The sequence below is a fragment of the Harpegnathos saltator genome, unplaced genomic scaffold (assembly GCF_003227715.2).
Source record: "Harpegnathos saltator strain DR-91 unplaced genomic scaffold, Hsal_v8.6 scaffold795, whole genome shotgun sequence".
Classification (NCBI taxonomy): domain Eukaryota; kingdom Metazoa; phylum Arthropoda; class Insecta; order Hymenoptera; family Formicidae; genus Harpegnathos; species Harpegnathos saltator.
The window spans coordinates 387877-415385 of NW_020230643.1; the positions used below are offsets into that span (position 1 = coordinate 387877).

Sequence of the window (27509 nt, forward strand, 5' to 3'; positions counted from 1 at the left end):
CGGCGCGTCTGACGTAGCACCGGATGTAACTACTGATTCTCCATTCAGAGCGGAGAGAGCGAGAAAGCGCGCGTAGCTTCTCAGAATTTATCGCGCAACGGATGGGTCCTTGTATTTTTTTGTGTTTATTAATGTCGTACATATTAATGTCGCACATATTAATGTCGTACATATTGTCACTGCGGAGAGAATTGCGGTTCGATCGATTGCAAATTATCGGAATTTTTACACACGTGTCAAATGACATTTGTACGCGCGACACGGTACGTTGGCTCTCGCGGATAGGATTATTTGCCGCGTTGTGTCGCGGCAAAATACGCGGCTTGAAACAAAGATGAAACCTCACCTACCGCGAAGAACGCACACTCTCGTCTTCTCGAGGCTGAGATAGGCCAGTCACGTAAAAGTTGAAGTTAAAATGTGATTTACGGCGTTCCTCACAAATCACCATTCGCTCCGAGACGCCCGCTTAACAAGGTGACTCAAGTAGGCTTAATTGCCCGCCGGGATCTTTCCAGAAAAATATCGATACGCACGTGTACCTGAGTACGGGTACCCGCATGTCGCCACCCACGAGACAAAAAATTGTTCAGCTCATTACAGCAAAATTAAGAACGATCAGAGTGCGTTGGAGGATATGGACGTTACTGTAGACAAATAATAGGATGACTCTTAATCGATAAAGCGATGTTAGAGAGGAATCAGAGAGACAAGCGAAACCTGAAATTCACAGATTTTGGAATACGCGACGATACTCGTGCTGTAAGCGGAGCATGACAGAATCGAGAGAAAAATTGAAGGGGTCTGATATTATGGGACAAATTACCAACTTGCTGAGACAAAGAAAGAGAGAGAGAGCTCGCGCGTAAGACTATCGACGGCAGGATTGCCTCGTCTCGTCTCGCTTTTTCGCGCGACGCACATGGTGGGATTCGGCCGTGCTGTGTGCCACCGATACGTCACATCCGCGCGTCGAGGCCAGCGCGCGACGACGCAACACGACACGACACAACGACGACGACGACGACGACGACGACGACGACGACAACGACGAAAGGAAGAGAATCGGCCTGCCTGTTGGTTTAGAAGTTAGAAAGCCGACTCGCGACATATCGCGCGACTGGCCTCGACTCGGTCAATATTTACGCAGATCCGACGTATGAAGACGAATATTTCGATGCAATATTATATTTCAGCCGCCGCTCGTATTTCGTTAATTTTTGCTTTCCTCGTGCTCCAACCGTCGCGCGGCGACGGTTTTTATTGCGTAAGACCGACTCGCTTGCGCTTTCGGAAATATCGAGGAGCGCGAGCGCGCGCGGGTGATCGATCGGCCGACCGATATCGCAAATTTCGAAGGTTATCACAATCGTCCGATTATATATGCGCGCGTCGTCGGCGTAGATATTGCATCCATATTCAAGAATGACGGGAGGACCGTCGAGATCAGCCGTTCATTAGCTTACAAATTAGAAAGTCGCGCTCGACGTCGACGTCGAGCCGCTCGGCCTCGAATACACGCGGATCGAGCAACATTCCGGCCGCGCGTTTGTTCTTTTAATTAGGCGGACAAAAGTCGGCAATCTCCGAAGACGGGACGAAGGCTCGTCGTCGGCTCGTCTCCTCTTCCCCCCTTCCGTCGTCGTTTCCATTGTTCGCAACCGCGATATTCGCCCCGTCAACTCGCCGTGTTTCCGCGTAGATCTCGCGAAGGGCGGCGGCGGCGGCGGCGGCGGCGGCGGGCGATTTAAACGTCCGCTCATATTAACTTTCTCATCTCACCGCTAAGGTGACTCTGAAATCAAGACTCGTTCGTAGCATTCGCACGCGGATAAACTCGCGGAATATCAGTGTCATCCGCTTACGAGCATTCGACGTGTTAATTCGCTCAGGAGATCTAGTAACCCGATGATGCCGTACGTCGCGAGGCTGTTACATCGTGCGGTCGTGCGTGCGAGCGATTCCGGACGAGCGCGTATCCCCGATCGAACGCGGTCGCCGCGCGCAAAGAGCCGCCGAAAGCGGCCGCGGTAATTATTTTCGCTCGGTTTCGCCACACTCTCCGGGTGACGTAATAACGGAGCGGCTGGTGTGTGCGCTCTCGGGGACTTCTCTCGCATTTCTATTACGTTTCTACCGCTTGCCGGCCGACCGGCCGCCTTCGAGACGGTGACGACCTCGGCAAGCGGAATCGTCCCGACCGAGTTCTCGAGCACCGGAGTCCGGCTGTCGTTCCGCGATAGTCCTCGGAGGACTCTCCTCTCGCATTCGGCGCTCGGCCGATCCATTGTGTCGCGTCGTCACGACGGCGGCGTAACGCCGATTTCGTCCGCGTGCGGGCATTAGAAATAGTTTCGCCGTGAGGGCATCGCCGGGCAGTCGAGGGCGGTGACCGACTCGAGGCCGCTTCAAGCATCGCCTTTCGCAGCGGGCTTTCCAGTCCCGGGTCCCGGGCCGCCGTGCCAAAATTCGCCAAGGTTTCGCGCGACCGCTAGAGAACGTTTTCTGCGCGCGCGGTGAATCCGTAAAGCCAGGCCAGCGCCGGTGGCCGCCGTCGTCTCAAGATCGAACGATCGAGAGCGCCGCGCGCGCGCTCTCGTCGAGGTAGAAATCGACGACCGAGAGGGGGTTAAGCGACGCGAGCGACTTCGCTTCCAGTGCCGAGAGCGAGAGATTTAGGATTGTCCACTTCTCTCCAGAGCTGCCGGACTCACTCTTCGCTGCTGCGCGCGACTTCTGGCATTCTTGCCTTGCTCCTCGCTATTTTGCATAACCGCCTGCGAGGCGTTCTCACGATGTCGCTCGTCGCTTGCGCGATAACCCGCCGTGTATCTGGCGTGTCAGCATTATCGCGTGATTCCTTTCGGCCTTTCGCGTATCGACCGTGCGGCGGTAGGCAGGCAGACGAGTAAGCAGGCAAGCTGGCTGGCTGGCTGGCTGGCTAGCCGGACGAGCTCGGCACCGATTCTCGTCCGGTGAGTATTCCGCGGATGAGAGATTCAATGATCGAGAGAGCCGAGGGGAGCCCCGCGTGGTCGTAGAAAAATTCTTTCAAATTCATTCCCGCCCCGGAGATTCAAGCCGTCGCGCCTTCCGCTTCACCCTTCCGCGCTGCGTGTCATCGGTTACACTGGGACACAGGGAATATCGTTAGAACGGATCCTTTTGAGAAGCGTCGACTAAACGTTACGCCGCTCGTGAAAAGTAGCCGAGGTCAAGTCGTTGATTCACGCGGACAAAAGGCCCCGCGCGTCGCGCCACCGTCGTGTGAGACGAGGAGAGACGAGGAGAGAAAAACGAACGACAAAAAAGCAAGCGAGCAAAGAAAGGGCGGAGGGGGGAGAAGAAAACGGAGAAAGAGAAACGGAGAGATCCGGTCGCGCAGTTTGGGCCTCTCTTTCATCCGAGTTCCGTCAAAAAAAAAAAAAATTCAGAAACGAAGGAGAGAGAGAGAGAGAGAGAGAGAGGAGACCAGGAGAGAAGGATAGGGGGAGAGAACTCGCGACGCACCTGTCGTCCGGCGAACTTAAGGTAAAGCACGTCGGTTTACGATTGGCCGGGGGTCGCAAGGTGTGCGCGTTCTGCGAGCGGGTTATGCGCGCGTTGAAACAGCGTCGCTAATGAGCTTTCATGAAATCCTTAGGTATTTCATGATCATAGTTACGCGCCGCTCGTAAACGGATTTATCGTCGCGCCGGTCGTTCGGACAACTCTCTTTCGGCGCGAGTTACGTGTTATGAGGAGCATCTCGCTGCCACTTATCGATCTACGAACGTCCGCTCGTCCATCACATCACAGCGCGGAATCATGCGAGTCAACTGTGTCGGGAGATAGCAGAGCGGTAAATTAAGAGGAACCAGACGATTCGTCGATATCGAGCCACTCGACTGCGGACATTTATATTTTGATCGAAGATGAGGTGTAAATTAACAGAAATGCGCAGAGTATACAAGAGTAAGAAATAAAAGGCGTAAATAAGAGAGCAACGAGAGAGAGAGAGAGAGAGAGAGAGAGAGAGAGAGAGAGAGAGAGAGAGAGAGAGAGAGAGAGAGAGAGAGAGAGACAAGTGAAAGAGGCGAAGAAATAAGACGAAAGTACAGAGAGAAGTTTGTCTCTTCGAGCTTTTTTTTTCAACCGCTCTCCTCCGCAGAGAAATTCAAACGGCGCCGATCGCGGCGCAAGTTTCGCGGCGTATCGCGCGATCACACACGCGGTGCCGATCGTCGGCGTCTTCTGTCCCAGTTGCACCGAAAACGGAAGCGATTCGCCGGAAAAAGCGATGCACCTGTCGGCCGCCTTAAGGTAGGGCGCGCGTCGGGAAAGGTGGTGCACGGATGTATCAAGGGCCGCAAGGTGCGTGTTACAGATCCAACAGGTTACGGTAACATGTGGCAGCGTGTTAGCGAGTTGTGTTCCAAGTTGCAGTAATTTCCGACATTACTGCGCCGGAAAGGGAGGGGGGGAGAGAGAGAGAGAGAGAGGCAGAAAAAGACGCGAAGCTGAGTGCGAACACGTGCCTCGTTCCGGCCACGGAATACGCGAACGCGCGACAAACACGTCCGTCGACCAATCAAACGCGCTCGCGCGCATTCGTGTGTATCCCGACGGGTGCAATCGGAGATGATTGCTCCTCCGTCGTATTTATATTTTCTTATCCGCTAATTAATTATCTCTTCGTACGATCGTCATCGCCGCGGTGACAAGCCGGCCCCGCTGTCAATGTCCGAGGTAACGCGATGCGCGGCCGGCCGCCTTTTCTTAGCCGCAAGCGTTCGCGAAAAAGAGAGAAAGAGCAAGAGTTAACGCAACCGCGTTAAATGACGGCGGGTGGGCAGCTGCGTGTCCACGCTGCGCCCCGAGAAGCCGCCGAGGCTTTTCTTCGCGGAGCGACGAAGTGTCGCGTGGAAAACGAGGCAGCGCGCGCGCGCGCGCGACAAAGCGGAGCGTCGCGCTGCCGAGGCAAATGAACTCGACGCTGCCTCGTCTAATGCAGGTTGCATTGCGGCAGGTGTACGCGAGCGCAATTTCCGTTTTTCCTTTTGCCCCGAGAGAGCAGCAGGCTACCGCGCGAGCGCTGATCGGGACGTAATGAAGAGACCGCGCGATGACCCGCACATGCTCATTGGTGTACTTCCTCGTTTAATTGCGCCCAATGCGACCGCGGGATGACGATAAGATCGCCTTCTCGCGATAATGACGGCACGCGGAGGGGAAATGCAAACGCCGGCGCGAACCAACGATTTGCAACGCAATGTTTGGCTTCTTCGTGTCGCGCGAATGTTGCAGGTTCGTGTCGCGTTGAACGAGACGCGTCTAAATTCGCGGCTTAATTCAGGATCGCTCGATTCGAAATCGAAAATTAAGCATTGAATGAGACTTCAACTTGAATTATTTCAAGCGGTCGCTTTTATCCGGATAATTAACAATAAATCTCACCATCCTATTCTTGGCCAGAATCTTGGTACGAGAGGCAGGAAGGAATTAATTTCTTCACCAATCGATTAAATTATTCATGATTACAGATACAACGATCGATTAATTTAGACGACTGGTGTCCGCCGATAATTTTAGCTTGTAATTTTAATCAAAATTTTCATTTCGATCGGTGCCCGACGTTGCGCCAAAGGGACACGCTGTCAAACTTTCTCCGATTCAATCGAAGTCGAAAAAATGTACGCAGGACTCGGAAAGACGCGGAAACGTCTCGCAGGGTGCGAGCGAATTAGCGCAAAGTCCGCGAAAGTTCGAGAGACTCCCGCCGTCCGCTCCCCTCTTCCTCCGTGTTGCAACGCGACAAAAGCTGCGAAAGAGAAAGGGGTCAAAGGCACCAGCTGCAGAGGGCTGCCCTCCGGGCGGGCCGCTTCCTCACGGCGGCGAGCGTGCATTTCCGAGCGACGCAATATGAATTCGCACGTGTTGCGCGCCCGTTACGCGCGAGAGCGAGAGCGAGCGAGAGCGAGAGACTCGGCCTCCGTCGGGCGCAAGGATCAGGAGAACGGACCCCGCCGTTCTTCCGCGGGGTTTCCTGACTTCGCGGGGAGGGCGGGAAGGTAGCTGGCTGGCTGGCTGGCTGGCGAGAGCAGGCAGGGGGCACGGTGGCAAGGGGTGCATATTCACCGGTTCGCGCAGATGCAGCTGCCGTGGCGCGGGGCGTCGTCGTCGCGCACGGGCCCGGTGCACCCCTCTCGAAAGGACTACACTCCGCGACGGCACGCACCTGGCCCTCACCTGCTCCCCCCTTTTCAATACCCGCGACGGACATGTCGCCGCCAACCAGCCGGCCCGGAACATGCGAGAGTCTATACGCGAGTAGATATGTAACGCGTGCTGCACGCAGCGCTGCCGCTGATCCGCTATCGGCGCCGCGTCGCAGCGGAACCCGCGACTCCGACTCGGGCTCAAGTGGAACCCCCGGAGCCGGAGCTGAGGCTGCTATTGAGACAGCCAGCGAGGGCTGCACAGAGGCGAGGCCTTTGCCTTCGCCTCGCTCGTCTTGGGGATGCGTGAGAGAGCTCTCTCTCTCTCTCTCTCTCTCTCTCTCTCTCTCTCTCTCTCTCTCTCTCTCTCTCTCTCTCTCTCTCCCTCTCTCTCCGTCTGGAACGGTGCTCTATTCAGCTGCGAGAGCGCGCAGCGGGAATAATACCGCGAGCATTTTTCCGGTTAATCTCGATTAGTCTCTCTTCCCTCCGAAGGAGGATCCGAGAAATTCGAGCATTTTTGCACGTACGAATATTGCGGTTTTTGTCACGGAAAAGGATGACGAGTCATGCTCTTTTATCAATGAAATTGTCTGTTTTTTTTTTCTTCTTCTTTGTGAGGACCATGGACTTTGCCTTCGAAAACCAATCGCAAGACGAGGCGAGTAGAAAACGACCGCTCGCATTCAGACCGCGGCGAAGGACAGTTTGTAGCTCGTCGAAGATCGTTAACGACGAGTGATCCGGAATCCGTCGCGGGTTTTCGCCTCGCTTATCAGTCCGATCGGACGCGATCGAAACTGTGACTTCTCCGGGCGTCGCCGGCCGATTGATTAATCGGTCGATCGATCTCGACTTCCCGCACAAAAGTCGCACAAACAGAGCCGCGTCACCGCCTGTCGAGAAAGTTCTACCTGTGGATTCGACCGGTGGAAATTTATTCGTGCCGACGGTGTTTTGATCGCGTGTGCATCGCACCGTGCTGCAGGTGCGTCACGCCCTCGTCATTGCACCTTTCTGTTTATTTATCGACGATTAGTCACTTTTTTCGTGTTGCCCAACGCGGAGAGCCGAGCTCCACCGGGCGTGAAACGCCACACAGCGCGGTGCGGCGCGAACTCTTTACGACCCCGCCGAATTGCCCTCGAAAACAGCAATTACTCCCGCGACTCCGTTTCGACTGTTTTACGCGCCGATTATCTCCTCCCCCTCAACTCCCTCCCTCTCAAGCCCTCCTATGCAGCTGTGAGCTGCCGCGCGCTGTCCGAAACTCCACATTTCGTTTCACTCCCTTTAACAACTCGTTAACAACTCAACCGCAATCGCACGCGAGAGACAAGTGCGACTGTTTTAACCACGCGCGGGTGCGCGCGCAGATATATACCACGTCATATCGGCTCATAGCCTTTCGTTCGAATTGCGGATTTATTCCTTACGATTGCATACGATTATGTCGGTTGGGATTCGACCGGATTCGTCATGGCGAACGAAAGGAACGGAGGAAAATAAAGCGAGAAAAACAAAGAGCGGAGGGGGGGGGGGGGAGAAAGAAGAATCGCGAGATGAACGGTCGAAATTATTTTCGAATACGTATTCATATATTCTCGTTCTCCTTAGCGAGGCGGACACTTTTTTTTATCTTCTACAGGAAGCAGTATTCCTTGGGATGTTACACACTCGCCGACCATTCTCTCTCGCCCCTTGCCGGAGACGAACGTGTGGACGTATCTCTCGACCGGTAACGAAACAGAGGTGCAATTTATTTGAAGAGAGTTTAAAAGCCACCGTAGGCGGGGCAGGAATTTCGCGTAACCTTGACGGCGGTTTAAACCAGAATCGAACGTTCGCGCACGTAATCGAGTCGACGACAGTGGCGATGGCGATGGCGACGGCGACGGCGACGATGACGACGACGACGACGACGACGACGAAAGAGAGAGAGTCGTTGAAAATTAAATAACGTTTCCCGTATCAGCTGTTATCTATTTAGGCTTGCTCAGGCTATCGCGTGTTTGCCCGGGAGCCCGGAGATGTTTCGTTCTCGCTCTTTCTCTCTCTTCCTCTCTCTTTCTCGCATTCCTCGAGAGAGAAACGAAATTCGTCGTTGTCGTCGTCAGACTCGTCATCGTCGCTGTACGTGTAACGTGTGCACACACACACACACACACATTCACGCACGCACAGACACGTGCTATCACCACGTGTCGACGCCGCGCAAGAGCATTTAAATTCACGAAGCCCTTTCCGTGATCTTCACGTGGCGACGTACGTAACGTCGGCCGGCCGATCGGTTTGTTTGTACAAGTTGCAGTCGGGAACTATCCAATTTACAAGGAAAGCGACCCGCTTCGGCGCGGCACGTCATGAGCGAGACACGAACCGGCCCTTTCGATAAGGGTGTGTTGGAGTCCCGGTGAATGGAATTTTTCGAGCAACAGGCGAGGGAACGCTCACTCACTAGCTCGTTGTTTCTGTTAGTGTGACGCTTCACATGTGTTGTACGAGCTGACTCATAAGTACCGCTGTCTCTTCCGTTCAAGAATCCTTCGATCGATATGAAAGGGCTCGTCGGCGCTCGACAGTGGTGTAATGTGACGTTTTTTTCAAGCAACTCGTCAAAGTAACTGCACACCCGATGTCGCGGCACATTCCTGAATTTTTTCCTAATAAATTTTTAACCTCTTTCTTCGTGAGTATTTCGAAGTCCAAAGTTATTAGCCTCGGGTAGAAATTGATACCGATGGAAGTGCCAGGACTCCTCTCGAACAGCTCATAATTTCTTCTTACCGCGGATTAATGTAGCGGAGGATTTTATATCGTGTGCTCGTTGCAGGGCGATTATTAACGCAGGTTCGAGGCCGAAGCCGTGTGCGATCGTCATAGAGCTCGTTTTACGCGTCGACTAGAGCTCTGCGTAGTTTGACACCCGATACTCGTCGTGATTATCATATTGAGTTTCATGTCGCACGGTAGCCCGCAGAAGTCGCGGAATATTATAATTTCTGTAAAAATACGGTATGCGCGAATCGTCGTTGCCGCGGGAATGCAAGGGGATAAGAAATAGAATGCCAACGGGAGGTCGAGGCGCGAGGCGTTCAAGGTGTTAAATCACGAATCGTCATCAAGCCGTAAAACTCCATAAGGCGGAAATTTGCGATCCTCGATTATGAGCGTCTATAATTTAGAAAGGTGCGAAATATGTCTGTAAGTTATATTTCTAAAAGCCGATGGCATGGAATAAAAATGAATCTCTCTCTCTCTCTCTCTCTCTCTCTCTCTCTCTCTCTCTCTCTCTCTCTCTCTCTTTGTCTCTTTCACTCTCCTGTCGCGGAACGTAGAATTTTTAATCGCGAGCTCTCCCACTCCCTGTATCTTTTGCAGCTTGACGATAAAATACTTTCGTGTCACTCTCGTCAGCGCGTTATCTTTATCTGTTTTTATCTACATTATCATTTGGAGAGTCCTCGGTAGCAAAACGTGCTGCATTAAAATGCACGACACGCCAATATCGCGCGTAAAGTTTGTTTCTCTTTCGCGCTTTTTTGTTTTTCTTATTTTTCCCTTTGTAGAAAAGTCAACCGTGAAACTTACACATTACACGCGCGCGGACGCGCATCGTAACGTGCAGAAGAAGCACGAAGTCACTCGTTGATTCACGAGGATGGTCATGCGGGTCGAGACGGATCGGCGGAGTAGATACGCTACTGACGGATGACGAGTTATCTGGCATCCGACCAATAGGAGCGCTTAGACGAGATATCCTTGTACTCTTGTAAAACGGAGGAGCAAACGCTGATGTAATACTTTTTTCGCGTTTCGCCGGAGGAGCGATCGATCGTAGTAGTAACGGGACGAAGTATACTTTCGCGGAACGATCAATAAAAGATAACTTCGCGCACCGTGCAGCCCGATAATGATATCTACTTGAATATTTGAACCTTTATTTCGGGAGACTCTTCCCAGCTGACAACAATCTCCCGGCGTCTTGGCGAGATTCCGGTGCCAAGGACCAAACCACGTGGGCGAGAGAAAGAAAGAGAGAGAGAGAGAGAGCAAGCGAAAAAGACGGAGAGACGGAGAGAAAAAAACGACGCATGAGAGCGAAGAGTTACGTGCGTCGTCCAAGTGCGCGTGCAATAAATATCGCGCGTATGTTCGCTCGACCTTATCTCTCCCCGTCTCGTTTTATTCCGATCAGCACCGACGAAATCCACGCAAATCTGAAATCATTCACGAAACCGCGGCTGCCGCCGGCTCGTTTCTTACTTTTCCTTTCCATTCTTTCTTTTTCTTCTCTTTAGTGCACCTCACGACATTATCTCAGGACGCAGAATGTCGCGCGAGACATTCGGAATGTCATCGGTATAATTAACATTCGCCGTGGACGTCTATTCCGTCAGCAGAGCGAGCGAGAGACAGAGAGAGAGAGAGAGAGAGAGAGAGAGAGAGAGAGAGAGAGAGAGAGAGAGAGAGAGAGAACGAGAGAGAGAGAGAGAAAGAGAGGACAAGAAGACAGGAGAAGGAGAGTATCAATGCACGATTAATTGCCCCGTCTGGCGCGGATGTGGACAGCGATAACGATATTCAGACGGTGCCATCACGCGCGAGTTCCTCCGCGAAAACGTGCGAGGCGCAGGGAAGATATTTAACTTTCGAGGTCGCAAAAAAGTTACGACGTCAGGGGACGTCTCTCTCTCTCTCTTCCTCTCTCTCTCTCCTTCCCTCCCTCTCTCTATCTCTCTCTCTCTCTCTCTCTCTGGAAGAAGAAGAAGAGGAAGAGGAAGAAGAGGAAGAAGAAGAAGAGGAAAAAGAGGAAGAAGAGGAAAAAGAAGAAAAAGAGGAAGCAGAGGAAAAAGAGGAAGAAGAAGGAGAAGAGGAACAAGAAGAAAAAGAGGGAGAAGAGGGAGAAGAGAAAGCAGAGGAGGAAGAAGAGGAGTAAGAAGAAGAGGGAGAGGAGGAAAAAGAGGGAGAAGAGGAAGAAGAGAAGGAAGAGGGAGAGGAGGAAGAAGAAGAAGAAGAAGACGGGAGAGGGAGAGAGATAAAGAGAAAAAGAAAAAAAGAAGAGACCGAGAAAGAAAGAAGAGAGAGAGAGAGAGAGAGAGAAAGAGGGACATAGACGGGAGGACGCAGATGATCGCCATCCCATTATAACCGAAGACCGCCTGGCACGACCCAAAATAGTCCACGTGGGACTACGTCACCGGCGATTGGACTACCTAGCATCGAAAATGCGCCGCTGCGAACGAGACACGTTGAATCGGCCTCGCCTGACGAACGCGCGCTGTTACGTGCCGCAATATATATAGTTGTATTATCTTATATGAATAATCGCAATAGCGACCACGACGTATATTCCTTCATACCTGCCTTATCTAATCCTGATGACCGATCTTATCCTAAAATAACAAACTAATAGATGTCATATCCCCGAATTCCTGCCGAATCTCTCATCATCAGCCATGACTACCCTCCGCGGGGATTTTCTCTTTTCCCTTCCCTTCCTTACCGTCATTTTTCCCATGCTCACCAAATCAATTCCCTGCTAGCACCCCTCAAGCGAACACCTAGTCTCTCTCTCTCGAGCGGTATTACACTCTTGTTGAGAATTATAAAATAGTCAGTTAACAGTCGGAGGCATAAAAGCTGATTTCTCGTTCCTCCCCAATATTCGTTTCGCCGCATCATAAGCTGTGGCAAACGTAACAATTGGTGGCAGCGGTGGGATCAAGAAGACGAAATAAAAACGACACGTGGAAGGAACGCATAAGAAGAGACAGACATTAAGAAGACTGTTAAAAGACTAAGTTATCATCGAGAGGACAAGCAGTTGAGCCTGAGGAAATTGAGTCGAGAAAACTTCATTAGTCGCAAAAATTAATGAAGCAGAAAACTCAAGGTCAGCCGCAATCCCAAATCAGTGGACTCAGCCAGGGACGTCGAGCATATTGCAGTCAGAACCTGCTAACATCCTGAGATCCGATTGACCGATCAACCCCCGACGAACGGACTACAATTCTCGAGGAAAAAGGCATAAGAACTCCAGGATCTTTTCGAAAGGAACATAGCAGCCGACATCAAGTAATCGACGAGAACGGAACTCCGTGAAAGGCTACACGTAAAAGGATCATCAGGCTTTTTCACGAATCTCATGGCTCGCGAGCCGGCTATTCTCTCTATTCAATTCATTCTCTCTCTCTCTCTCTCTGCTTCTCTCTCGCTCTCTTTCGTCTCCCGTGGAACTTTAACGGTAGCGCGAACTAATTCTCGGCCAATCTCGCGCGACTGTCATGAAACTTGCATGGGAGAAATTGGAAGACGATTGAACGCTACCCGGCGCGGCGCGCGACTCTGCTTATACGAACCAACTCGTCCTGAAAGAGCGCCGCGATATTTGGGCTTCTTCAATTCGAACCCGCGCGAACCGGCAGCGGTGAAGGAGGAGGAGGAGGGGCAAGGGCAGGAGAGAACTCGCGTTTAAGAAGAGAGCCTGCTGTTTGTTTTCACGATCATTGACCCGTACGTACTCGGTGTGTACTTGAAGTCCGGACTCGCCATCGAGAAGAGCGATCGCACGCCGGTCGTGCGCGACTCTCGACGCCGCCGCGCCGCACGCGCGAATTCCGCGGATCACCGCGCAGTCGGACAACACACTGTGCGGGCAACTTCACTCGGCCGTCTCCTGCCGTCAGGGCGGAAATATCAGGTTACCGGTCCAAATCTTATCTGACGGCCTCGATGAGATATCGAGGGAAGATAATTTTCACTGGCGAGAGTACACGATGATGAAACGACCTCGGGGCGAGTTTCCCACCGCAATCGCTCGGCTTGATCGTTTGAGTCGTTTACGGGCGTAATAATGACGAAGCGAGAGGGAAACGAGGAAATAGTGCGCGAAATCCACGCGGCGATCGCCGCGATAGAGCCATGAAGTCCACCCGGCTACCTACTGATGTGTGCATCCGATGCACGCGGTGCTGCAGCAACCGCGTGCATCGGACGAAGTCGCGAGTGTGAATGACGAGTGTGAAACCGTCCGCGTGGAATCGCGCGCTGTTACGTTACTATTACGAGTCGCATGATGCTTCCGAAGTCTTTTGGATGACGATGTCCTTGAGTTGATTTACGTGTAGCCTTCCACGGAATTCCGTTCTCGTCGATTACTTGATGTCGGCTGCTATGTTCCTTCCGGAAGGATTCTGGAGTCCTTATGCCTTTTTCCTCGAGAACTGTAGTCCGTTCGTCGGGGGTTGATCGGTCAATCGGATCTCAGGATGTTAGCAGGCTCTGACTGTAATATGCTCGACGTCCCTGGCTGAGTCCACTGATTTGGGATTGCGGCTGACCTTGAGTTTTCTGCTTCATTAATTTTTGCGACTAATGAAGTTTTCTCGACTCAATTTCCTCAAGCTCAACTGCTTGTCCTCTCGATGATAACTTAGTCTTTTAACAGTCTTCTTAATGTCTGTCTCTTCTTATGCGTTCCTTCCACGTGTCGTTTTTATTTCGTCTTCTTGATCCCACCGCTGCCACCAATTGTTACGTTTGCCACAGCTTATGATGCGGCGAAACGAATATTGGGAAGGAACGAGAAATCAGCTTTTATGCCTCCGACTGTTAACTGACTTTATTTTATAATTCTCAACAAGAGTGTAATACCGCTCGAGAGAGAGAGAGACTAGGTGTTCGCTTGAGGAGTGCTAGCAGGGAACTGATTTGTTGAGCATGGGAAAAATAACGGTAAGGAAGGGAAGGGAAAAGATAAAATTTCCGCGTGGGTAGTTATGGTTGATGATGAGAGATTCGGCAGGAATTCGGGGATATGTCATCTATTAGTTTGTTATTTTAGGATAATATCGGTCATCAGGATTAGATAAGGCAGGTATGGAGGAATATACGTCGTGGTCGCTGTTGCGATTATTCACATAAGATAATACAACTATATACATTGCGGCACATAACAACGGTCGCTCAGCCCGGATACATATATGCATTCGCGCGATTGGTCGATCGCGATACCTACCGTCATATCGCGCTTGATCGTCGCTCCATATTCTGCACGCAGGACGGGACAATAAAATCGCAACGATATCGATCGCGGTCGCGGCGGCGGCGGCGGCGGCGGCGGCGGCGGCGTAGATCGCTTCCTCGATCTCTTCTGTCGTCGGTTGCGTCGACGAAACGCCTACTCGCGGAATTATGCAGTAGGTACGCGAGAGCGAGAGTAGCGGTACCGTGCGTGTGCTTTACTCGTTCGCACGCGCCGGCGAATATCGCCGCGCGTTCGGGACACCGCTAGAATTCCGTCTGGTCCAGTTTTCGGGCGTGAGCCGCGCGCGAGCTAGTTACGTCCGGACGCGACGATCCGTTTCTCCTCCTTCTTCCTTCGTCTCGCACGGGCGCGCACGTAGGCGTCGCCCGTACGAGACACCGGTGTGTATTGAAGAATTGTTATTGTTAACTTATTGTCGGGCTGTCGGGCGCAGCGAGATAAAGTCACTCGCTGCAGAGTGAATTTAACAGTTTCGCGATAAGATAATGGCTCGCGATTTGCAGGTTAACGAGCTAATACGCAGTTCGTCGTCGCCGAAAAACGGCGCAGCGCGTCGCGGCCGGTCGATCACGCGACTCGAATGGAGAGTCCAGTCGCGGATGAGGGAACGCGCTCCTCAGTCCTTCGCCCTTCAGCAATGCCACCGTGCACTCGTCATGCGTTACTCACCCAGAGATCGTCCAAAGTGATGGAATTGTCCGTGTAGAAAACGAGCACCTCGGCCGCAAGCGGCGATGTCTCGCGCAGTTTTGATGCCAGCAGGAGGCAGGCGGTGCCGAGCAGCTGCAACTGCGACTTCCTGATCGGGCAGATCGAGAGGAACCTGTCGACGTAGTTCATCGACAGGGGAAAGACCTCGTCCTGGCACTTCTGCTCCTCGCATACCTGCGAACAGGACGAAAGAACCGGAGATCAGACCGGCGTAGCGCAACGCCGCGCGGCGCGAGCTCGCGTGACAGGGCGGCGGGATCGCGCGCGCTTCAAGGCCGCGATCGGAGCGGTCGCGATAACGTCCGATACGCGACGGACGCGGCGAAGCCCCGGCGGCGGGTTTCGCGAGTAGTTTACACGCTTAGCGAGTGGCGAACGAAACGAACTCTCAGCGAGAGTCTCGATCGTAGCGAGATCGATCGGCCGCGTCTTCGGCGGAATCGATTCCGACCGAAAGAGCCGCGGCTCTCTCTCTCTCTCTCTCTCTCTCTCTCTCTCTCTCTCTCTCTCTCCCTCTCTCTCCCTCCCTCTCTCTCCCTCTCTCTCTCTCTCTCTCTCTCTCTCTCTCTCTCTCTCTCTCTCTCTCTCATTCCGGCTCGAAAATTCATTTCTCTTTTTTCTCTATTTCTCTTTTTCTCTTATAAGTCATTCGGTTTTCCCGCTGCTGGTTGACCGGAGGGCTCGCGTGGTTTGTCGAAAGCAACCACCTATGTGAAGCTGGACCCCATTATCAAAAGTTGAAAAAAATGATGAGAGTTCCAGTTGCCCCCCGAAGAGTTCTAGAGTTCTCAATCGGTTTTACAAATAGTTCTGGCGTTTTAAGCAGTCAAAAAGGCAATTGAAAAAAGAGGGGGCCAACTTCACAAAACCGTCCACTTTAGCGAGCTAGAAATCTTTCATTTCCGCCCGAATCGATTCAAGTCATAAGCAAAATCGATAGAACTCTTCGGGGGGCCACCAGAACTCTAAAGAAACTGACCGATTTTCGAAAAAAATTTTTTCCTATTTGGACTTAGAAACTTTTGTCGAAAATCGATCAGTTTCTTTAGAGTTCTGGTGGCCCCCCGAAGAGTTCTATCGATTTTCCTCATGACTTGAACCGATTCGAGCGGAAATGAAAGAGTTCTACCTCATCAAAATATCGCCGATGTCGAATTTTCTAAGTCCAATTAAGAGAAAATTTTTTTTTCAAAAATCAGTTTCTTTACAGTTCTGGCAGCCCCCCGAAGAGTTCTATCGATTTTCCTCATGACTTGAACCGATTCGAACGGAAATGAGAGAGTTCTAGCTCATCAAAATATCGCCGATGTCGAATTTTCTAAGTCCAATTAAGAGAAAATTTTTTTTTCGAAAATCGGTCAGTTTCTTTAGAGTTCTGGTGGCCTCCCGAAGAGTTCTATCGATTTTGCTTATGACTTGAATCGATTCGGGCGGAAATGAAAGAGTTCTAGCTCATCAAAGTATCGCCGATGTCGAATTTTCTAAGTCCAATTAAGAGAAAACATTTTTTTCGAAAATCTGTTTCTTTAGAGTTCTGGTAGTCCCCCGAAGAGTTGTATCGATTTTCCTCATGACTTGAATCGATTCGAGCGGAAATGAAAGAGTTCTAGCTCATCAAAGTATCGCCGATGTCGAATTTTCTAAGTCCAATTAAGAGAACATTTTTTTTCGAAAATCGGTCAGTTTCTTTAGAGTTCTGGTGGCCCGCCGAAAAGTTCTATCGATTTTCCTCATGACTTGAACCGATTCGAGCAGAAATGAAAGAGTTCTAGCTCATCAAAGTATCGTCGATGTCGAATTTTCCAAGTCCAATTAAGAGAACATTTTTTCTCGAAAATCGGTCAGTTTCTTCAGAGTTCTGGTGGCCCCCCGAAGAGTTCTATCGATTTTCCTCATGACTTGAACCGATTCGAGCGGAAATGAAAGAGTTCTAGCTCATCAAAATATCGCCGATGTCGAATTTTCTAAGTCCAATTAAGAGAAAATTTTTTTTTCGAAAATCAGTTTCTTTACAGTTCTGGCAGCCCCCCGAAGAGTTCTATTGATTTTCCTCATGACTTGAACCGATTCGAGCGGAAATGAAAGAGTTCTAGCTCATCAAAGTATCGCTGATGTCGAATTTTCTAAGTCCAATTAAGAGAAAATTTTTTTTTCGAAAATCGGTTTCTTTAGAGTTCTGGTAGCCCCTCGAAGAGTTCTATCGATTTTCCTCATGACTTGAACCAATTCGAGCGGAAATGGAAGAGTTCTAGCTCATCAAAGTATCGCCGATGTCGAATTTTCTAAGTCCAATTAAGAGAACATTTTTTTTCGAAAATCGATCAGTTTCTTTAAAGTTCTGGTGGCCCCCCCAAAAGTTCTATCGATTTTCCTCATGACTTGAACCGATTCGAGCGGAAATGAAAGAGTTCTAGCTCATCAAAGTATCGCCGATGTCGAATTTTCTAAGTCCAATTAAGAGAAAATTTTTTTTTCGAAAATCTGTTTCTTTAGAGTTCTGGTAGCCCCCCGAAGAGTTCTATCGATTTTCCTCATGACTTGAACCGATTCGGGCGGAAATGAAAGAGTTCTAGCTCGCTAAAGTGGACGGTTTTGTGAAGTTGGCCTCCCCTTTTTTCAATTGCCTTTTTGACTGCTTAAAACACCAGAACTATTTGTAAAACCGATTGAAAACTCTGGAACTCTTCGGGGGGCAACTGGAACTCTCATCATTTTTTTCAAATTTTGATAATGGGGCGCCAGCTTCACATAAGTAAAGCAACCACGATCGTGGAGTGGGCCGAACCGTTGGGGTTTCTCATCGAAACTCCCTCGGCGCAATCTAAACTAACGACCCGACTCGCGTCTGAATCGCCATTTTTTTTTATTTATCGTTCGAGTTTCCTGCTGATGTTGATCGAGAATTCGCGAGCGACGGTATTTGCAAGCGCGAGGCACATGAAATCGCGATCTTCGGGACACTGTTTATCCTCCTTCTTGATTTTCCTCATTTTCCCAAAGGGCGTCTTGGGGGACATCTATAGAGTGAAAAGCCACGTATTTTCGCGCCACGTATTTGCATAATCACTGCGACTGACATAGGCGTAGGCACGCCCGGGTATCGCACCGGATTTCCTCCGATCGCATTTTAACGAGCGCATGGCCACCAACGGTCGCGGGTCGATCGCCTTGGTCGCGCAGGTCGGGGAACTTTTCGACTTCAGGTTCTCTCTTTCTCCCTCTGCCTCTCCTTCTCGTCGGCCGAACTTTGCCGCTCGAAGCCCGACGATCCTGACGTTCGGCGCTCGCGGATCTTTCCAGGATTCCCACAGCTTCTCGAGAAGCCTCTCCGAGAGAGACCAAAAAAGAAAGAAAGTGAGAGAGAGAGAGAGAGAGAGAGAGATCATGATTCATGAAACGAAAGAGAATTCCCGTCGCGCCTTATCGCTGTAATTTATCGCGCGCATCGAGCGCGCAATCACGACCAACGAAACGAATCGTGCGTCGCGATGGCCAAGCATCTCGGACCGAGACCGGGCGTCTCTTTGAAGTTCGGGGACCACTGAATTACGGCAGGATCGCGAATTAGCTCCGCCAGAGCGCTTCGGGGTGCCGAGGCGACGGACGAACGAACGAACGAACGAACGAACGAACGAACGAACGAACGAACGAGCGAACGAACGAGCGAACGAACGAACGAACGAACGAACGAACGAACGAGCGAGCGAACGAACGAACGAACGAGCGAACGAACGAACGAACGAACGAACGAACGAACGAACGAGCGAACGAACGAACGAACGAGCGAACGAACGAGCGAACGAACGAACGAACGAACGAACGAACGAACGAACGAACGAACGAACGGTCGTCGTCGAGGCGCGAGAGAAAAACTTATTGAGCGTGACCAACGATCGCCAGCCCTCGGCCGCACGCATGCACGCATGTACGCGTGTATAGGCTCACGCACGCATGCACCCTCTCGTAATTACCCCGCCGCCACCACCAATTAGCAGCAGCGGCTTAACGAAATAATCGCGCTACACGTCGGCGAAAATCATATGTAAGGCCGGTCTCGCCGGAGAGAAAAAGAAAGGGAGAAGAAAGAGAGCCGAAGAGAAAGAGGTAGGCAAGCAGGCAGGAGAAGGTGAGGGAGGGAGATCGAACGAAATCGCTCTTCGAGAGCATAATCGTGCATCTGTTCAAACATCGACGAAAGCCGATCGAAACGAAGTCAGGGGCGAAGGAGAAGCCAGGGAATTCAGGAGCGGCGGAACGAAGCTCGCGCGAGTCGGCGACGGCGGAGGATCCCCAAGAGGCGACCAAGAGGTTCTTCTCTTGGGTGCTTGTTCGCGCGACCGTATCGCGACGTGATATTCTGTTTGCAGCGTTACAAAATGTACTCGAGCGCGATTGAGCTCGTCAAATGCGATATGAAATATTCCTTGTTGATGAAAAAGGAGCGTCGTGAGACGTCTCCAACCATGTGTGTGCGTATGTGTGTGTGTGTGTATCACGGAATAATACTGGTCTCGGTAACGCGATGTCACGCAAGCAGCACTCACGCGCAGAACTCTTCCTGCTTTCGCATTTTGCGCGGATAAGAAGCGCGCGGTTAATTCACGCTGAGTTTTCATGACACACGATTGCGTTCGCTTAACCCGCGAACGGCGATTTCTCGCTCGCGAGAGTTCGAGGACGAGCTGATCGACTGGGACAATTAGCGAAAGTCATTGCGCCGAAACGTGACTCCGCATTTGCATGCGCGATCCACATTTTAATTGCTAATCGATAAAGCAACGTCTCGGCCGGCTCCGCAAGAGAGAGAGAGAGAGAGAGAGAGAGAGAGAGAGAGAGAGAGAGAGAGAGAGACGAGCAGCCCCGCGAGGAATTCTATTACTCTTATCTGCGTGACTTTATCGAACTCGCTGATCTTTCATAAGTTCGGCGCCAATTAAGCAGAATTCCCGCCGATAAAAGCCGGCCGGCCGGTGTTATGTCTCTCTTTCTCGTGCATTGATGATAATCGAGAGACGGAGGCGCGCATCGCGCGCGCGCCACCTCCTCGTCCCGGACGTTTTCGCTCGCAAAGGATAAGGAATCCGCAGGAGGACTCTCGAACGGAGGAAGTTCGGAAACCGGTCGACAAATCCCGATCGGCCGGCCTCGGGTTTGCGCGAGCCGATAACTCAACACCTTCGCTATCAGCGGAGTTTGCGCGGTTTTATATACAGGGTGACGCGAGAAAAGCGCGTATGAGCACCTTCGGTGTACCTGACACGCGCGTGTTACATCAAACAACAGCTGTGCGCGTATCTCGCGGAGTTGCTTCGGCTTTCAACTCGATCGTGCCAAGAGTTTCGTCGACGCGATGCGGGTCGCCCCCTCCTTCCCCGTGTCCCTCGAGAAACAAACTATTTGCCTTGCGAGTTCTCTTTCTTCCTTTGTGTTTCCCCATCTCTCTCTCTCTCTCTCTCTCTCTCTCTCTCTCTCTCTTTCTTCAACGATTTGTATCGTTGAATACGCTAGTTTGCGCTTCCAGCTTCCCGCCTAATGAAACACAAAAACATAGGTCCGCGTTTGACACCTTTCGTCGGCTCGTCGAGACACAATCTCCAAGCATGCACCGTATAATTGCGACTGCCGCGGACGGCGACCGCCGCGAAAAATCGACTACATTCCATCGACGCGAGCACGAGAACGACCTGTCAGTGTCATGTTGGTCGGATCGACGCGCGGCGCAACGTCGAAGAATTCGTGACGGCTACGACGTATGCACGCATGCGTGCGTACGTAAAACTCGACTTGCCTTCGTCGCGAAACGCACTACCGAAGCCATCGCGCAAATTTGACCGTTGCAATTAGACGTCTAGGATGCGAGAGCAATTAAGCGCAGCCGACGAAAGGAACGGATGCTAAACAACAAGTCGCGTGATGTAACGAAGACGAAGACGTTAAATGCGATGCGCGCACAACGCGATTATCTCTCTTTCTCTCTCTCTCTCTCTCTCTCTCTCTCTCTCTCTCTCTCTCTCTCTCTCTCTCTCTCTCCTGATATTACGATATTACTGATATTAGGTTGAGGTATTCCTCTCGGCAGCCGGCGACGTCGATGGCCGAAATATCGACGCTTTAATTATCTCCGCTGATCTGGTAAATCCCCGCAATATCGGGGATATATCGCAACGATTCGATCGAGGCAGCGCAAGTCCGATCGGCCAGGACGATAGACGAATTTTCGAGCGATTGGCGTGCGAGATACGCGCTCTCAACGCTACCGAGAGAAATCCGGCTTTATCGAACGCCTACCGTCAACATCGTGGGCTCTCTCGCTGATGGGAAAAGAAAAACGATCCGTTTCTGCGATGGGAGAAAGAGAGAAAGAGCGAGAGCGTATATCGAGCTGCAGGGGCACACGCCGCCGGGACGTGAGCGCGATATAACTCGTATCGTTTCGCTCCGATTTGAACGAGAGCGAGGTAAAGCGCCGAAGGAGCAGGACGCAACAATCCGGTCCAGAGAAAGAGAGAAAGAGAGAGAGAGAGAGCAGTAGAGAGGAATTCATTACTATATTCGACGAAGAAGGAAGTCCAGCACGGAAGCCGCGCAAGGGACGACATTTAATTCGTCGACGCAACCGATCGTCTCTCTCGACGCCTTTTTTTATTTTCGCTGGACGATTCGCTCGAAATCTCCTTACTGAGGCTTCACGAGAAGAAAGCAAAAGGCGTACATTGAATAAATAACAATTAGCGCGTATAAATCGGTGTAGTTGCTCGGATATCCGGGAAGAGTTACCGCGATCGAAAATCTCTACTCGATTTGTGCATTAATCACGACCGCGAAATTATTTTCTTCCCCCTTTTAGGAATTCAATTACGCTCCGCGAAATGCCCGAGGGGCAAACCGAGGTTGTCACCGCAAACGTCGTGACGATCGAATCTATTTGACGTTGCAACTACCGTGACGATCAACAACGCGATCTACTTCTACTGGAGGGATCGAAATGATCGGTTTCCCCGGAAGACGCGAGGGCAGCAAAAGTGTCGAATTGTTTCTTATAGCTTGACTCGAGGTACGCCGAAAATGTAAAATACACGCAAAATTATGCAAATTGCATAAATTCGGTTGATCCTCGCAAGAAATAACAGACCGTTTATCTCGAGCGCTTCTAGTGTTAATTTGTCGCCTCGATCGTCCAAGGCGAGCGGCGAAATCGCGCTGATAAGCGCACACAGACCGTCTAATCTTAACTTCCTAATATATTTAATTCGGGCAGGTGTAATTAAACTACAAGCAAATGACCCGCGATAGCTCGCAAGTCGCCATACGTGAGCGGCATGGAGTATCGATATCGCGAAACTGAGAATATAGCCGGCGAGAGAATCGAGCGATCAGGGTGCTACCTCGTCGCTCTATTTCTCTCACTCGCTCTCACAGCGCTCAGAGAGCGCTCTCTCGCTCGCCCTCGCAGCGCTCCCTTTGTCTCGCGCCCGCGCGACGCGCGTGCCGCGTGCGAATCCCGGCCTTTAAATCGGCAGAATCGAATCGGGGAATCGGCGAACGCCGCGTATATAAAAGCAAACGAGATCGGCCACCGCTATCGGCTGCTCTTTAATCGACGAGCACGCGCTCGATGTCAATCGCGGAGGACAATTCCGTTATCGGCAGCTTTGGAAACGCGGCCGGCGACGTAAGTCGCGGCTTATCAGCGCCGCCGGGCCGAGTTTTCAGCTCAATGACGACGAAATGTCAAAATCGCCGTCACGCTGCGACTGTTTCCTCGCCGTGCCGAGGGAATTAATTTCCGCCGAATTACGAACGCGACATTGCGGTAAACAGGAATAATCGCCGCGGAAAGAGTGTGATTATGCGCGGCGAAGCGCGTTGTTTCCTCACGGAGAGCGATTCAGCCTACGAATTAACATACACGTATATAATTTTACATATATTAAAAGAGAATAAGAATATAGAGATTGAACCTCTTTCTCGCCGAGCCTGGGAAAAAAGAGCGACCATTCATGTCATTCGTCCGGGTCTCTCTCTTTCTCTCTCTCTCTCTTTCTCTCTCTCTCTCTCTCTTTCTCTCTCTCTCTCTACCTCTCTGTCTCGAGTCCGAAAGTACAGATATGTCGTTCTATTTCGGGGAAATGAACAAATCTCGATTAAGGGGGGAAAAAGCCCGTTAAACGCATGAAACGCATTATGTATGAGCCAATTCAAAGAGACCGCGTTAATATTACAGAGGGGACATTGATACGTAAAGACAATTTTCCGTCTAATTTATCTTTCTCATCCCCCCGCCTCCCAGTACGTTTCAACTATCACACTCGTTCTACATATACTTCGGGGTGCAATTTAAAAAAATTAAATGAAAAGTGAATGATCGAAAAGTGGAAACGTGCGCGAAACTTAGCCCAAGGGATCAATAATCTTATTACTGTTTACTGTTTGGCTCTTCGTACAAAACGTGAACAGTGAAAGTGAAAACGTGAAAGTGAATAAACAAAAGGGGCCAACTTCATTTCATTTTTAAGTGGGGGTAAATCCGAGGACTTATAATCGGCGATTTTAACTTTAACTTTAACTTCGCGATCGATGCACGATGTCTCTCTCTCTCTCTCTCTCTCTCTCTCTCTCTCTCTCTCTCTCTCTCTCTCTCTCTCTCTCTCTCTCTCTCTCTCTTTCTCTCGATACGTCGCGAATGAATCTTCCCGAGAAATTCCGATTTACGATGCGCTGTTGCCTTAAACCTTTAATATCTCTTCGGAGATAGCCGGCGTGTGTAGCCGGCTTAAGTGTCTCGCATGTGTATCTAAAAATTCGCATATTAAAATCGAATAAATCTTATTCCGTCGGAATATTTTCGTGAAGACCCGGCGATCGCGCGCCGTAAGTATCGCGAGCGCGTGTCGTCGTCGTGTATTCGCATTCGCGCGTTCGTTCGTCGACAAAGAATTCCGCGAACTGCGGAATCTCAGGATCACAATGGACCGGGCTCGGGACAAAAGAGACGCGACAGGCTTCCGATCGCCGTGGAAACACTTGACGATTCCGTGCGTGAGCGAAAGCGAGCGGGCGAGCGCGCGCGCGAAAAAGTGAAGGAGAGAAAGACGATCGGTTGCATCTTAATCGCGAGCAATTTAAATGCCCTCACGAACGACGATCTGATGAAGATACAGCGGCGGCAGAAATAGTGTCATCGCGCTTTTGTCCGCGAAGTCGACTGTCTTTCGTCGGAAGCGAGACCTTACGAGACGTTACCGCGCGTTTTACGACGCACGTTCCGAGAATATTCCAAATTGGCGAAACAATTAAAGCCCCGCGGAACGCATAATTTCAGAACCACCGACCGCGCGCGCGCGCGCGAGAGAGAAAGAGAACGCATTGCTGAATATGGGGAATCTCAATCGGCGGGAGATTGCTATCGGTGCGCGTGAAAACACGTGGCGATCAAGATGGAAGAAAGAGAAAAGAGACACATGCGCGCATTAATTTTTAGTGTGTTCGCCGCAACAATGCGCTCGTCCCGGCTGCGATGTAAACGCAACTGTTGCCTTATCCGGTTATTAATATCGACTTTCGCGCTTCCTTTGTCGGTACGTCAACGTCGACTTTGCATAATTCGACGACCGCGCTCTCTGTTCGACTCACCACCCTCGAAATCGCGCGGGGCTCGAGAAGGTGGGGAGGAATTCAAGCCACGAAAAAGATACGTGGACTCTCTCTCTCTCTCTCTCTCTCTCTCTCTCTCTCTCTCTCTAGTCCCGGCGTGGCCGCGTTATACACCGAGGGAACAGAAATTCTCACACGCGCCCGCGTGGAAATTGACCTTCATCCGTCCGCCGGGTGTATATTTAGATACAAATCAATTCAATTACATTGTTCTTTAAGAGTACCGATCCAACACACAGCCGCGTTTACCCTCGGTGTTTTTAAATCGACGAATAATAATAAATTGTCGATGTCGGTCGCGTCCGAGAATAAGATTCACGAGTGACAACGACAACATTAGACGCGTCGGTGCGAGACCTTTAACTCTGCAGCGGTGACATGATTTACAATAGCGCTGTATTCTGCTTACATAAATATAGGTAAGTTATATATAAACTCGGAATATAATTCTTTCCAAATTCTCTCTCTCTCTCTCTCTCTCTCTCTCTCTCTCTTTGCTCTAGTAAAATATTAACAAAATTATATTAAATTAATTATATTATATATTATATAAATTATAAATTATAAATTAATTAAATTATAAATTATATATTAATTATATTAAATTTAACAAAATTTAATTTTATTAAAAATGTCGACACGGAGCTTCAATTCTAGATCGAGACGCTTTCTCTGTCTCTGCTTCTCTCTGTCTGCTTCTCTCTCTCTCTCTCTCTCTCCTTCTTTCGTAACTGAGATGTCTCTCAAAAGAAACACGTAATCGTTTACGTCTTACGACCGCGGGAATTTGCCGGCGTCGATTAACTTCCAATCGTGACTCGATCGTTTCTATCTTTAGCCGCTGCCTTTCGAAAAGGCGCCTGAGAGAGGCATCGAAGCGCGTTATCCAAGTTAACCGACGCGCAATCGATTTTACCTCTCGGGACTGATTTTATCTGACAATTTCTACTCCATTCGAGCAAAGCTCGCCAATTAGAATCTGCTCAGTCGTCAAAGGCGAGCGAGCGAGCGAACGACAGAAAGAAAGAAAGAGAGAGAGAGAGAGAGAGAGAGAGAGAGAGAGAGAGAGAGAGAGAGACAGAGCAAACGAGCCGCTCCGTGAGCTTCTCGGTAAAGAATGCCGCTGCGCGATCCCTACCGCGAGACTGCCAGAAGCCTGCGCCGCCGATGCCGACGCCGTCGCTGCCGACGACGACGATAATGACGACGACGACGACGGTAACGACAATAACGCGCGATCCAGGCGTACATCGCCGGCTCGTCGGGAGACTTTACGTATGCGACAGGCGGCGATTCGCCGCGCGCGGCTGACGTCGACACGTAAACCGGAAACGGCACTCACCTCCAACATCCATTCGGCGACGATCTTGCGCATGAACGGCGAGATATCCCTCTGCACGCACTCGAAGTATGAGCTGCTGGGCGCGTACCGTTCCTCAGTCTGCAGCAAGTTCTGCAGGACTCGGTCGTCGTCGAGGAGAGCCGGGTCGGCGTAGGCCCGGCAATTGTTCTCCGTGGTCTCGCAGCAGAGGAGATCCATGATGATGACGATGATGACGACGACGACGACGACGACGAGGATGACGACGGGCGAGCAAGTGTCTTCGGCAATGACGACAGTCCCGCGATCGCCACACCTCGAGAGACTCGCAGCCGGCTGGCGTTCCCGTTCGCGTCCCCCCGGAGAAACGTCGTCCCGGCTCTCGCTGTGTTCTGTCCACGTGCTCGCTCGCACGTTCTCGCTGGATCTCCGCGAGAGAAGACGAGACGGCGTGAGAAAGGGGAAGGGCGGCACGGAGACGGGAGTCGGGGGGCACTTAACACTTTTTCACAGCGACGAATCGTATAACGATGACGACGACGGGGCGCTCGTTACGGTAGCCCGAGACGAGACGGAGACACTCACCTCGCGACGAGTCGCGAAACGCAGCGACGACGTCGACAGCACGGGCGTGCGTGTTCGTACGCGCTGCTACGTGTGCACGCGTGTGCGTGTACGTGCGAAGTCGCAGTCCGAGCGAGACGAGAAAGAGAGAGAGAGAGAGAGAAAGATAGAGAGAGAGAGAGAGAGAGAGAGAGAGAGAGACAGAGAGAGAAAGAGAGAGTAAGGAGTGCCCGTTTCTCGGTAGTTTCTCACGCACTACACATTTTCCTCGCTCCTTATCCGGGGATCGATTCTTCTCTCTCACTCTCTGGATATGTTATGTCTCTCTCTCTCTCCCTCTCTTCTCTTGTCGTGACGACGGCGACAAATCGTGGACGTTGGTCTCTCCTCGGTGCTGCTTACTTCCTTCCTCGTCGGCGGCTCTTCGGCTCACTCCCACACACGTGTGTTACTCGGGCGAATCAAGGCGCACAGAGCGTAGATACGAATAAATAATCACGGAAGGGTCTTCAATAAATAAGCGTAGCGTGAGCGTAAGCGCGCGTACGTAACGCTACTCTCTCGGCCACGGTGGCACTAAACTCGTGTCGCGCGACTCGCGTGTCTGTCAGTCAATGCGCTCCGGTCGTCTGGTTTTGCCGGAAAGTCGTGAGAGGAGAGGGAGAGAGAGGAGAGCTCAGGCAGGCAGGCAGGCAGGCAGAAGCTAGGTCCCGAGGACCGGTAGCGATGGCGGAGGTGCGGAAGGTACCGACAATGTGCGGGAGACAAAAAATCACCTTCCCTGGAGCGAGGGGAAACAGCAGGAGAGAGAGAGAGAGGCAACCTCCTCGGCTCGGTCAGTCCGTCTGGCCTGCGGTCGAGATTTAAATGTCCTCTGCGCGAGGAGCACGAGAATCCCTCTCCACTTTCTCACGAACCGACACCGACGACTTATCAGGTCAAAATGCCGGCGTTGCTCGACGCGCTGCCGCCGCGCAGCGCTGCTCTCCCCACCAGCGCGGCGCCAGCGCGT

The 27509-nt window shown here is 51.3% G+C and overlaps 2 protein-coding genes across 2 annotated transcripts in view; one reads left to right on the forward strand and one right to left on the reverse strand.

The window, feature by feature from the left end:
- CycD (cyclin D) overlaps positions 1–27418 on the reverse strand; it is a 41738-nt gene extending 14320 nt beyond the window's left edge. Inside the window, exons 1-2 of the mRNA XM_011154106.3 lie at positions 25955–27418; positions 14917–15132 (exon numbers count right to left, since the gene is read on the reverse strand). Coding sequence (XP_011152408.1) covers positions 14917–15132; positions 25955–26152 — 414 coding nt within the window. The 5' untranslated portion in view covers positions 26153–27418. The remainder of the gene's footprint in view (positions 1–14916; positions 15133–25954) is intronic.
- The window catches only part of LOC112588050 (uncharacterized), a 144675-nt gene that overhangs the window by 2521 nt on the left and 114645 nt on the right, over positions 1–27509 (forward strand). The gene's annotated exons all lie outside the window — the stretch shown is intronic.